The following is an 11,419-nucleotide window of genomic DNA, read 5'->3' on the forward strand; positions in this document are numbered from 1 at the left end:
ACTGAAATTTAAACAGAAACCAGTGCAGGATATTCTTATGGCCTGTATTGCCCAGAGATCAGACAAAGAGGTTGTAACTTGAATGTTACAAATACTTTCGGGTTGTGTTTTATGAAGACACTACTTGAGGGAGGTTTGTGCTGCACTGAGAATCCTGGTGCACCAGCCACTTGTTGAAAACTCTTTTAAATGCTCAGACTAATGATGAATATAATAGAGACCAAGATTTGTAGTATTTATTCTGTAGTTGTATTGTTTGTATTTTATTCATAAAGTTCAAATGGATTGGTTATGATTTGTTGCAAAACAAGGCATCTTAAATCTTGTGTCAAAAGCTTTAAAATTATTACAAAATAAAGAAAAACTAGTCCAATGAAGCATTTCAACTTTTGTTACAAATTATAAATACAAAGTTTAAAGTAAAGTAAAAGCTTACTTGAAAAAGAGATGACATCTTCCTTCCCTTCCCGTTACTGTCCTTCCCTGTCAAAGAATTTTCAGAACTTTGCTTGTTAGTAACAATTGATATGAACTGAAACCATGTCTTTCTCTGAAGAATCCTCGCAAGGCCCGTGTAACTCGAAGATTTATGGTAGTGGAAGGATTGTATATGAACACAGGAGATATTTGCCCTCTTCCAGAACTGGTAAGTGGATTTCAGTTTCCCTTTTAAGCTCTGCATGTGAAAATATGTGGCTAATGAAACAGCAGTATCATATAGTTCAGCCTACATAGAAAAGCTCTGCAGGCAGTTTTTTTGTTTACCTTCTTGCTTTCTCAAACCTTCATGAAATAACGATCCCATATCTTAACGTTGTTTTGAAAATTCTGATCAGAATTAGGATTCTGAAGCTATATGTAATGAGACTTGCACATGAATATGTAGTTATGGTCCTGTTCTATAACCCGGAAAATACTGTATTTTCAGCTATGCTGTATGATACTAAATCATGAAACTAAGTTATATTTAAAAAAGAAAGTTTCAAAGAAACCCTCACACAGCTGTCATAAACAGTGACTCCACGGAAAACATTTGCTATTCAGCATAAATAATGAAAGAAATGCTGTGAAAATGAATCATCTTGAATGTAGTTGATAGCCTATTCAAAATTATTTTGATTTTTTTTATATATATATATATGAACATCTATGTGGAAGAATTTTGAAGGCTTTTAAAGTTTCTTAATGACAGAACACAACTCTAGGGTTGACGTTTTTTGCAGTATTCAGGATACTGTACTTGTCTGTATTTACCTTATCTCCCCCACCCATTTTGTTACCAGATTCTGATGGGCTTGACTTGTATTTTATGTCATTTGCTGTGTTTTAGATAAAATTGAAGTATAAATACAAAGTTAGAATATTTTTGGAGGAGAGCCTTTCCTTTGGAGTCCTTGGAGAACATGGAAGAGGAATTACTGAACATTTTGGAATAAACGTAAGTGCCTTTTTTGTGAGTCTTGTTGTGAACAAGAGACTTGTACAGAAGCAAATTGTGCAATTGATTTCTTATACATGTGGCATTAACAATGTTTAGTAGTGTACAATAGAAATTTAAACATGCTTTTCTTTATCAGTCTTAAAGCAGTCAGGTCTTGGCACTTCTCTTTCACGTGCTTAGTTTAAGTAATTTTACTTACCTTTAGTGAGGAAAATAAAAGAACTTTTACAGTGCATGATTTTATCCTTTTTTTGGACGCTCAGTGAGGTGAACATTGCAGTATTTTCCAGTCTTGTAAGTGTCTGCTTGCACATAAATATTTGAGGGCTAGAGGTAAGTGAGAAAAATCTTCTCAGGGATAACCAGCCTCCTTTGCCCTATTGCCTTATAGTCCAGCGAGGAAAAATAAGATAAAGATTTTGACGGTCCTTTCAAAGATACTGTCTTACTATTTTACTGGCAGATTAAGTGAAACTATTTTTCCAGCAGTTTACGTTTGTGGTGTTTATTCAGTTGAGGAGTAATCTGGAAATCCAAAATGGTCTCCTGATGGTTGTTGGCTACCACAGCCACCTGAGCTGTGGAATGAAGAAGTGCTTTTTTGCTTGCCGGTGTCTTAGTGTGGAGCATCTCTCAATACATTCTGACAGTGTCTTGATTTCAGCTTGGAGGTGAAATATCAAATACTGAGAATTCATTCTGTCTTCCCCTTTCTCCTATTGTTTTCACTTTTAAGTGTCTTAATACCAAATGTGGAAAAGACGAAATGAATGTTGAACAGCTTTAGAAAAGGAAACAAACAGTGCTACTGTGATGCTCACCAAGTACCATCTGATTAATTTGCTTCTATATTAAATTATTTTACAAACATAATCTTTCCGTTTTGTCTGCTCGGAATGGGAATCTGCATTAGTGGTCATCAGTGTGCATTACAGAGCCTGGCAAAAAAAATGTTTGCAACTAACAGGTGAAACAAGACAGTTGTGTCTCTAAGGTTCAGACTGATTTAACTAGGCTTATGCTTAATTTTGATCACACACACTCTCCGAACTCCTGCTGACTGCAGCGGGACTACTTACATTCCTAAAGGACACTGTCACACAAAGTACTTTGGGAAATTGTCAGCAGTATCTGTATAATCTATTTCTTCTGTTTGTGTTCTTCACATTGCAGTGCCTGGAAAAGGGTGATCCTATGCAAATTATCTGCAGAGCCATAGATCTCAATCTTATTTTATATTGCTTAAAATTGTTACTTCAATTGTAGCTTCATTTTAAATAGTTTTGTGGATTCATATCTTTTATAATCATATGTAGTTTTTCTGTATTCATAATAATGTGAAACAAGGTGCATCTTTAATAGATTTGTCTTAGAAAGTCTTGATCGTCAAAATCATCTTTTAATAACTTGTTAATTTAACTGGCAGATTGATGATATAGATCTTATTAGTGCAAACATGGAAAATTCACTGGCTTCTATTGGAGGATTTTGCTGTGGAAGATCTTTTATTATTGACCATCAGGTAAGCCAGCTGTCATTTTTATGTGATGTGGCAGGATTGGTTACTTAGAAATGAGAGTCAGTTACTAATATCAATGTGCAAGGAGTACTGTGATGTAAATTATTATGAATATTTTAGTTCAGTACAGAAACTGTCTGGTTCTATGAAATATTGTAGATAAGTTGGAGACCTACTTTTAAATCCGTCCATAAACCTGTAGGAGTGGAGGAGAGGTTGTTTACATGTATATGAATAAACTTTTAAAACATTGTCTGTACTGCTATAAACAAGTTAATTTTTTTCTTTTTTCTTTTTCCCCCACAGCGATTATCTGGTCAAGGCTACTGCTTTTCTGCATCCCTGCCTCCTTTGTTAGCTGCTGCTGCTATTGAGGCTCTGAATATTATGGAAGATAATCCAGGTACTTAATTCAATAAAATCTTATTGTTCAGTCTTTCTTCACCCAAAACTAATAATTCTTCCTATTTGGATTCCTCGCCCTCTTACTCTTTTAAGTCCTCTCTCTTTTTCAGCTGATTAATTTTAACTTCACATCCTGCTTTTCTTCAATGTTTCCTCCCTTTTCCTTGTTCCATCTGAAAATAAGTGAGTTAGTTGAGGGTAGGAGGGACACAGATGGTTTTCACTAAGCAAATAAGGAATTACTATTCCACTTTATAGACTAGTGATACACTTCTTCCTTGAAGACAAATTTCTTCAGGACAAATGGAGGAATGGAAGGTTGAAGAGAAATAAATGGGAATGTATTTCCTCAAGACTGAATAGCTCTTTCCTTTCCACTTGCACTACTTTGCTCCCCCCGCCCCCATCTCCAAGAATCCAGGCAAGAGTCTCAGGAATTATCGTGGTGCAATCACCTGCAATTTTGGCAGGACCAGGTACAGGGCATTTGGATAAAGTTAGCAGGCAGGAGTCTTTGCTGTAGGAGTCAGAGAATTGTCCTGGTTGCTAGAACCTAAGAAAGGTTTTTTTGCAGGGGGTGGAGGGAGTGAGAGGCATATGAGGAGGACAAAACTGGCCAAATTTGTGAGGTTTTGTTTTTAACTTCCATTACCATCTAGTACAGATTGGAGGGCGTTTCCAGAGAGATGCAGTATTTAATTTGTCACAAATAAATAAAAACTACCTGCTGGGTAGCCCATGCCTAGTCCTCAGAAATTAAACAAAAAAAAGTAAGTTATGGGACTGTTAGCTGTATTGAAGGGTCAACATTTACCAAGGAAAAGAACCAAGTCTTGCCGGGTCCAGGAGTCAGTTTCCTGTTTAAGAATCTGCAGTGAGTTGGTGAAGGATCAAGGAGCAGAGACTGCATGGCTGTAGACATGTTATAGATATAAATAAGTTGGACCTGGTATTTCAATCCCATTACCAAGTGTCTGTGTCATCCCTTCCATACGATCATGAACCAATGCTGAGTTACAAGATAAAGGGAAGTAACGCATTTGTCAGATCTTAAAAGCCTGTCATTTCCTGGCAGAAATGGGAATCAGGGGCAAGATGAAGAGTGGTGGAGAGACTTAGTACTTCAACACATATGTATATCTTGGGGCTTTTGAAAATTTATAGTTACAGAAAATGTGAAATAGAATATCTAACCTTTTTTTTTCTTTTTCCTTTTTTTTTTTTTTTAAATTTGGTGTGTAGACATTTTTCAGACTCTTCGAGCTAAATGTGAACGAATTCACAAAGCTTTACAGGGGTAAGTGTGTTTTGGGGCATTTTCTTTGGCTGCTGTTGATTTGACCACACCTTTATAATGCCAGCTTTTAAGAATTCTCCTTGCCCAAAACTATTTCTGGTTAAACAGATGCTTCAGTGGGATATGTGCACTAAATTGTTTATGTATTAAAGGAAGAATATAATAATTTTTCAGCTCTCTGTTATGCTACTAAAGAGAGTCCAGGTTTTTAAAATCCCTTTAGAGTCTCAGTCATTTTCTCTGCCTAACCACGGCTGCTGCTTGACTCCAGTTCTTTATGGTGTTCTCACTACGATAGAGTGGAACTACTGTTGGTTTAAAAAAGCATGAAATGGTGATGAAACTGTACACTACAAATAAAGCGGGAAAGCATACACAGCTTTTCTCCTTTCTTATAATAGAACAAATGCAGTGAGAGGAATAAATTAAAAGTGAAGGAAATCTTTCTTTTAGCTGAAGTGTAACTAAATTAGGAAATTTAGAGCTTTGTATGTAGGGACCGGTGCATGATTAGCATTCCAAAAAGGTGTTGGTCTTTATATGGACTATGGTGGGGGATGAAACCGTGGTGTTGTAAGCTAGAGGAATGACTGTTTATTCCTGTTTTGGATACAAGCTGGTTTCTGGAAGAAATGGAAGAATTCTATCCAGGATTCAAAAGAACTACTTTCTTATTGTCGATGACAGTTTATAAAGCATAAGAAAATGCAGTAAGGCATGGGATGATTACCACAAATTAAGAATATTCTTAACTTTCTTAACATTCTAATTTACTTAGATAAAGTAGATTTCTGTTTTGTATTTGAAAATATCTAGTGTCTTAGTAAATAGAAGCGAAGAAGCTGTGTTGCAGGGAGACAGGATGGACGGGATAGAATTTTGTGGTTTTTTTAAAAGGCGTGCCAGTAGTAGTTAGTATCCCTTAAACAGTTCATTAATTGTTGTATAGCCTACACCTGGCTGAGAATTTTCCAATAAAGCAAGCTTTCTCTAGGAAAAAGCAGATTTATTTTTAGAAGATTTTTCGTTTCCAGAGAAATGATGTTTTTTCAATGAGACCTTATTCTAGTTTTCTATTAGCAAAACTGATACGAATTTTTATGGTATTCAGGAAGCCCAGCTAAAGAGGGTTCCCTACTGCCAAGAGCCTGGTCCTGCCACTCAGTTCTGCAGCCCAGCCTTGTAGCTGGAGTGCAGAGGGCTGTGAGGAGGGAGCTCCCCAAGGCTACATCCATACCGATACACTAACATCAGGAACCATTCCTAGGCACTGGATCTCAATTGTCTACTCTGCCGAATTGTTTGAGTGATCTGTGGGTTGAGTTTGGCCCGGGCCAAGCAGTGCTCTTTGAAAGGACTCCTGGACACAGTTCAAGAGTTGGTATGAGCCAGGAGCTGTTCCCAGTAGTCAATTTGGATGTGGCCACCCCGACATGGAGACTGATTTTAGACGTATGGGTGTGAGTCATTCTATACCCATTCACCACAGGGCCAGAAAACGGTCCAAGTCATATTTAATTTACTAATACAGAACTAGCCTTAAAAGGACTGTTGGAGTTCAGGAGCCTAGTATTGTTCCTTTGCTACTTCAAAATCAGGTCTTTCAGACTTCCCTGGTTTTTGTGTGGAAGCTGTACATTTTGGATTGAAAATGAAACTTTCCCAGAATTTCTTAGGAAAAACAATTCTGATTTCAGGCAAATTACAATTGCATGCATTGGATTATCAAATACTTCTTGAATCTTAATTTGGCGGATGCTCAGAAAAACATAGTACTAAACATCAAAGTGAAAGTATTGCCATCAGAAGACCTCATGTTAAGCTCCTGGGTTTCTTCAAATAGTAGGGTAAGATGTGTTATGTAGTTCAGCTTACTGCAGCTGTGGCTGACAGAAAAAGTTTTAAGATTAAAGTCAAGTTTGAAACTTGTAAGCAGCCTCAATGGATAAGTGTGTAGCAAATACAAAGCATGTTGTTCAGGCAAAGATTCAGTCTAAATAGAAGCTGTAAGAAGCTTACTTCTTACTCATCTTTTCTCAGTTACATTTTGAAAGGGGTCAGTTTATGATTATCTATTTCAATTAAAGTATTATTACTATTTTATAACTATAAGCTAATACTGCGTTTCTCTAAACAAAATTTATTGTTTTAGTAGGTTGTCTTAAACTCTTGTTTTCCAGCAAATAGGTTTAAATTACAGTGAAACTACGTCTGGCTTCTACTCTCACCTCCCTACTTGTAGAATGCTACTTCTTAGAACATTCTCCTAGTGAATCTAACTAAGAAACAGTGTTATATGGCTATACTGTGTATTGTCTTTCTTGCCTTGTAGCTGAACCTTGGGCTGCTTTTTGTCACCTTTTATATTACCTAATGTTGTATCCCCGGTCCCTAGATATGTGTACAGTAGTGAGACAAATGCAGTGTGTGCGCTTGGGTATTAAAGAAGTCGCTTGTCTTTGGTTACTTTGCAAGTGTGGGGGAATTACACCAGAACGTTTGCAGTTTTGTGGCTGAAGAAAAATATCAGTTTGATTTGTCTTTCTGGAATGGACTGTGCGTTGAAATAGCATTGTAGAAACAATGCAAGATGCTTTCCATGCTAGAGTATAATTTTATTTTTTCAAGTTTATAATTGATTCAGTGTGCTTGTAGTGCCAGTTCTCTTTCCTCTAAGCTCTGCTTCTGGAGTTTATGGATTTAACATCTCTTCTGCTCTGACTCAGTCTTGAGCTTTGTAAAAATAGAAAACTTATTTGAAAATGGGTGTGTAAACATACCATGTGTGTGAGGCAAGCTCATCAGAGTCAGGAAATCAAAATTATAGCTCATCATAGATGGACATTTATGGGACCTATTAATTTTGGAGACCAGAAGTCTTGCTTGGGTATTGGATACCACTTTTTTTAGAGGGGACTAACTCAGTGACAATCTAATGTCGATCATTCAATCAGATTCTAGGAAACTAATTGCCAGCTGTCCCTACATACAGATGTGGGAGCAATTCTAGTAATGTAACTAGTTTTAGAGGAGCTTCTGACTAATTGACAGGTGATGTTGTAAAGATTTTCTACAGGAAGTAATTCAAAATTAGAAGTCTTGCCAAAAAAAATAAACCTTGTTTCTTCTTACCACATAAGTGGGTAAAAAGACTTAGCATTTATTTTCTATATATAGACTCCTAACACAAACATTTATCCTTTATCTTTGTAAGGTTCCTTTCAAAATATATGAATCATTAATCGTTTTTGCAAAAGGAGTCACTGTTATTACACAAACTCACTGAAAGTGCATTTAGCAAACTCCTTAGGAAAGACATTCACTTGGTAAGTTTTGTTACCTATTGCAGGCTGAAATGCACATATATTTTGTCTGCATTAGTAGTAGTAGAGTGAAATACCCGTCTTCTCACTCGCCACCTAGAAAAGGGAAACACTGTGCAGGATTTTAACATGTTTGTTCAAGTGGGATGTGCATTAAAGGCTTGTTATTTCTTTAGGATTTCTGGCTTAAAAGTGGTGGGAGAATCTTTTTCTCCAGCGTTGCACCTACAGTTGGAAGAGAGCAGTGGGTCTCGAGAAAATGATGTGAAGCTACTTAAAAGAGTTGTGGATTATGTAAGTGTCCCCATAGCAATTAAAATATGTCATTGCCCTTGAACATGAATAATGAATGAAGTACCTTTTGGTAGGGAGGCTTGCTGGGTAACTTGTTGAAATGTCTTGCAGGAATGCTGCAAGAAACTCAGTGTCTTTGCTGACTGTAGGGCTGTACTAAAGACCATCTTCCAACCATTTGTTGCTGCAGATGTTTAGGTCTGTAGCACTGGATAAAAATGTGTATTGGAACTTTTATTTCAGAAAAGAATGATTTCCTCTTATGTACTTCAAAATTCAAGTTAAATTTGCATGTAAAACTGTTGCTTAGAAAACTTTATGAAGCTTATAAGAATAAAGGCTATAGTTTGAACAGAGTTCTGGTGGTGTATTTTAACCATTTGAGGTGTAGCTTTCTGTAATTTTGCTTTGTTTGAGTCCACAAACTTGCTTTTGTGTGAAGAATCACATTTTGTGTGTAGGATTTTTTCCATCTTCAATACGCATTGATTCTCTGTTTCCCAGATGAAGGTTGATGAGGAAGTTTTATATTTCAGGTGGCAGCTAAACAAGACTACACAACAAAAAGAAACTCTGAAGTTGATTTCCTTGAAAATATGCTTAGATATGATTTAATAGTCTATGTAATACAGCATTTTTATCTGTTTACTTTAATCTCCAAGTTAAAGAAGCTACACCCTCACCTGTTTTATGTGTTTATGCTATTAAAATTAGACATAAATTTGCACAACCTTCAAAACCTTCATTTGGGAAAGAACTTAGTTATCCTGACACCACACTCATAGTTATGTGTATTTGGTGATCAAAATGATATGCCATCAGAAGTTCCCAGATTGACAATTGCTGTATTTCCTTTACTTGTAGTGCATGAATAGTGGTATTGCATTAACTCAGGCCCGCTATCTGGAGAAGGAAGAAAAATGTCTTCCTCCACCAAGGTTAGTATAAAGTCAATGCATTACTTCATTTTATTGGATATAACTCTATCTCTCTTCATACAATGATGGTGTTTTGTTCAGCATACAAGATTGAATAGTTGGTCCTGTAAAAGAATGGGAAAGGCTCCATTTTGAGGTGTATTTTCAGTGACTATTACAGGATGCTAATACCCTGACATAACTGTATCAAAACTACCCAAATCTCAGTGATCAGTGTGTTGCCTGTTACCAGGCACATTTCAATGAGCTGCACATGTGCAGGTCAAAATAGATGATAATGAAATTTCTGTGGTGTGTATGGGAGGGAAAAGTTGCTCGACCATTTCTGTTTAGTCGTATGGCTTGCTTCTGGTTGAATTTGAATTCATAATAACTTCCCTAGAGAGTCATCTTAAAGTGTTAAAATTAGTACAAGAAAACTCTGAAGCTGAAGGCAAGGAGTAAAGTTTACTGTGTATGTTCTGGTTTTCTTTTTCTAGTATTCGAGTAGTGATAACAGTGGAACAAACAGAACAAGAACTGGACAAAGCTGCATCACTTCTTAAGGAAGCTGCACAGTCTGTATTGAATTAGATTGCTGTTTGGAATCCTCTTTCTCCAGATTAGCAGGATAAGTGTTTTACACTGTATAGTGACTTCCAAGTTCTTCCACTGATGGCATTGAAACCTGACTAACAAGATTGTTCTGGAAGGGTGCAAACAGTGAGAGGAAGAATACTGAATTTTGAAATTGGTGAATGATGCAGTGGACTTGCAATTCAAACTACCATTTACTAGCATTCCTTAAATGGGATATCACTGTTGCATACAGGACTCTTTCATAAGTTGTATCTTAAAAAGTTTTAAGTTTATTTCTTCAAACCCTTAAACATTTTCAAATATTTATATGAATATTCAATTTTCCAAAAAAATGCATCTAAAAGGTGTAAATCTTTTTGCATATTCTCAGAATGTGGGAGCTTCAAATAAATTTCAAGGAATTATTCCGGCCCAAATGAGGATGGCCTGTTCCTAATATGGCCAAAAGGAAGAAAAAAAAACATTAAGACATAATTTTATGCTGTATTGCATCGTTTAATATTGAATTATACGAACTTTAATTCTTTTTTGTTTATATCTTTCTCTAATGATTTTTGGAAGCCAGTTTTTAAGAATGCCTGGCCAGATAATTCCATTACCTAAATGGTAAATTCATATTAAATACTCTTTGCTTCTGGCATTTCATATGTGATTATATGCATGTTTGATATTATGGGTGAAGGTTTTCATATTATTGACTTTAAAGCTTCTAAACTTAAACTTCTGAATTGTGAAACTGGTGTAATTACATTATAGTATGTTCAGTCTCAGGGGATCTTTTGCACCAGTCTTGAGGGGGAGTGATAAGGAATGTGAAGAACAAACCAAGGATTTGAAACAGCAACTAAATACTAGTTTAGTCAAACTACTTTGAAGCACTAAAATGGTGTGTGTGCTGAGTTTTATCGCTAAATAGCTATGCCTTGGAGAGGAGGACCCACAGATAGCTAATAAAGAGTTTAGATGGTAGAAACACTAGTGAAACACAACTCAATATGTGTACATAAAATCTCCATGTAATTGGATAGTAGTATTGGAGGTTTTGCTATCAGGATTTTCAGTGACCATTACACTGATGGACACATTACACAAATCAGAGGAAGCTACTAAGGAATTGTGACAGTAGGCTGTAGCTTTTTATAAATTAAAACTATAGCGGTGTATTTCAGGATTTTGCTTTAAGAATGCCTGTTTAAAAATGTTATATTCTGCCTGATCTGTATTCTGGGTTGTTTTGTATTTATGTGCCTTTTTGGTTGCAGCTACAAGGACTACAGACTATTTTTGAGAAACGTTATCGTTCAAATAAAAAGTCAATAACGTATGATTCTGATTTTTACTTATTTAATAAGGTTTTGTAGCATGATCAACCATACTTTCTTGAATACTCTGCATCACATAAGCACAGTCTGTGTGCTTCAGTTCATAGTGGCTATCTCTGTGCTGTCTTTCACAACTTCTCAGCTGCATACATTCAGATAAAACAGCTAAAGTTGTGTTGGAGCAACTTGTGGTTGTTGCTTGACTTTGAAATAGTCAAATCATCTGTGCAATGTACAGAAACTTTCGTCCCAATGTGGAGGACTATTCCTATTTCACTGACATATTTTTCTCTAACTCTGA

The 11,419-nt window shown here is 36.2% G+C and overlaps 1 protein-coding gene across 1 annotated transcript in view; it reads left to right on the top strand.

Moving 5' to 3' along the window:
* The window catches only part of SPTLC1 (serine palmitoyltransferase long chain base subunit 1), a 34,153-nt gene extending 23,033 nt beyond the window's left edge, over window positions 1-11,120 (top strand). The window contains exons 8-15 of the mRNA XM_040580391.1: window positions 557-646; window positions 1,331-1,438; window positions 2,868-2,963; window positions 3,267-3,363; window positions 4,608-4,662; window positions 8,162-8,279; window positions 9,144-9,217; window positions 9,697-11,120. Coding sequence (XP_040436325.1) covers window positions 557-646; window positions 1,331-1,438; window positions 2,868-2,963; window positions 3,267-3,363; window positions 4,608-4,662; window positions 8,162-8,279; window positions 9,144-9,217; window positions 9,697-9,790 — 732 coding nt within the window. The 3' untranslated portion in view covers window positions 9,791-11,120. The remainder of the gene's footprint in view (window positions 1-556; window positions 647-1,330; window positions 1,439-2,867; window positions 2,964-3,266; window positions 3,364-4,607; window positions 4,663-8,161; window positions 8,280-9,143; window positions 9,218-9,696) is intronic.
* Window positions 11,121-11,419: the final 299 nt, after the last annotated feature.

Source organism: Falco naumanni, chromosome Z (genome assembly GCF_017639655.2).
Source record: "Falco naumanni isolate bFalNau1 chromosome Z, bFalNau1.pat, whole genome shotgun sequence".
NCBI lineage: Eukaryota > Metazoa > Chordata > Aves > Falconiformes > Falconidae > Falco > Falco naumanni.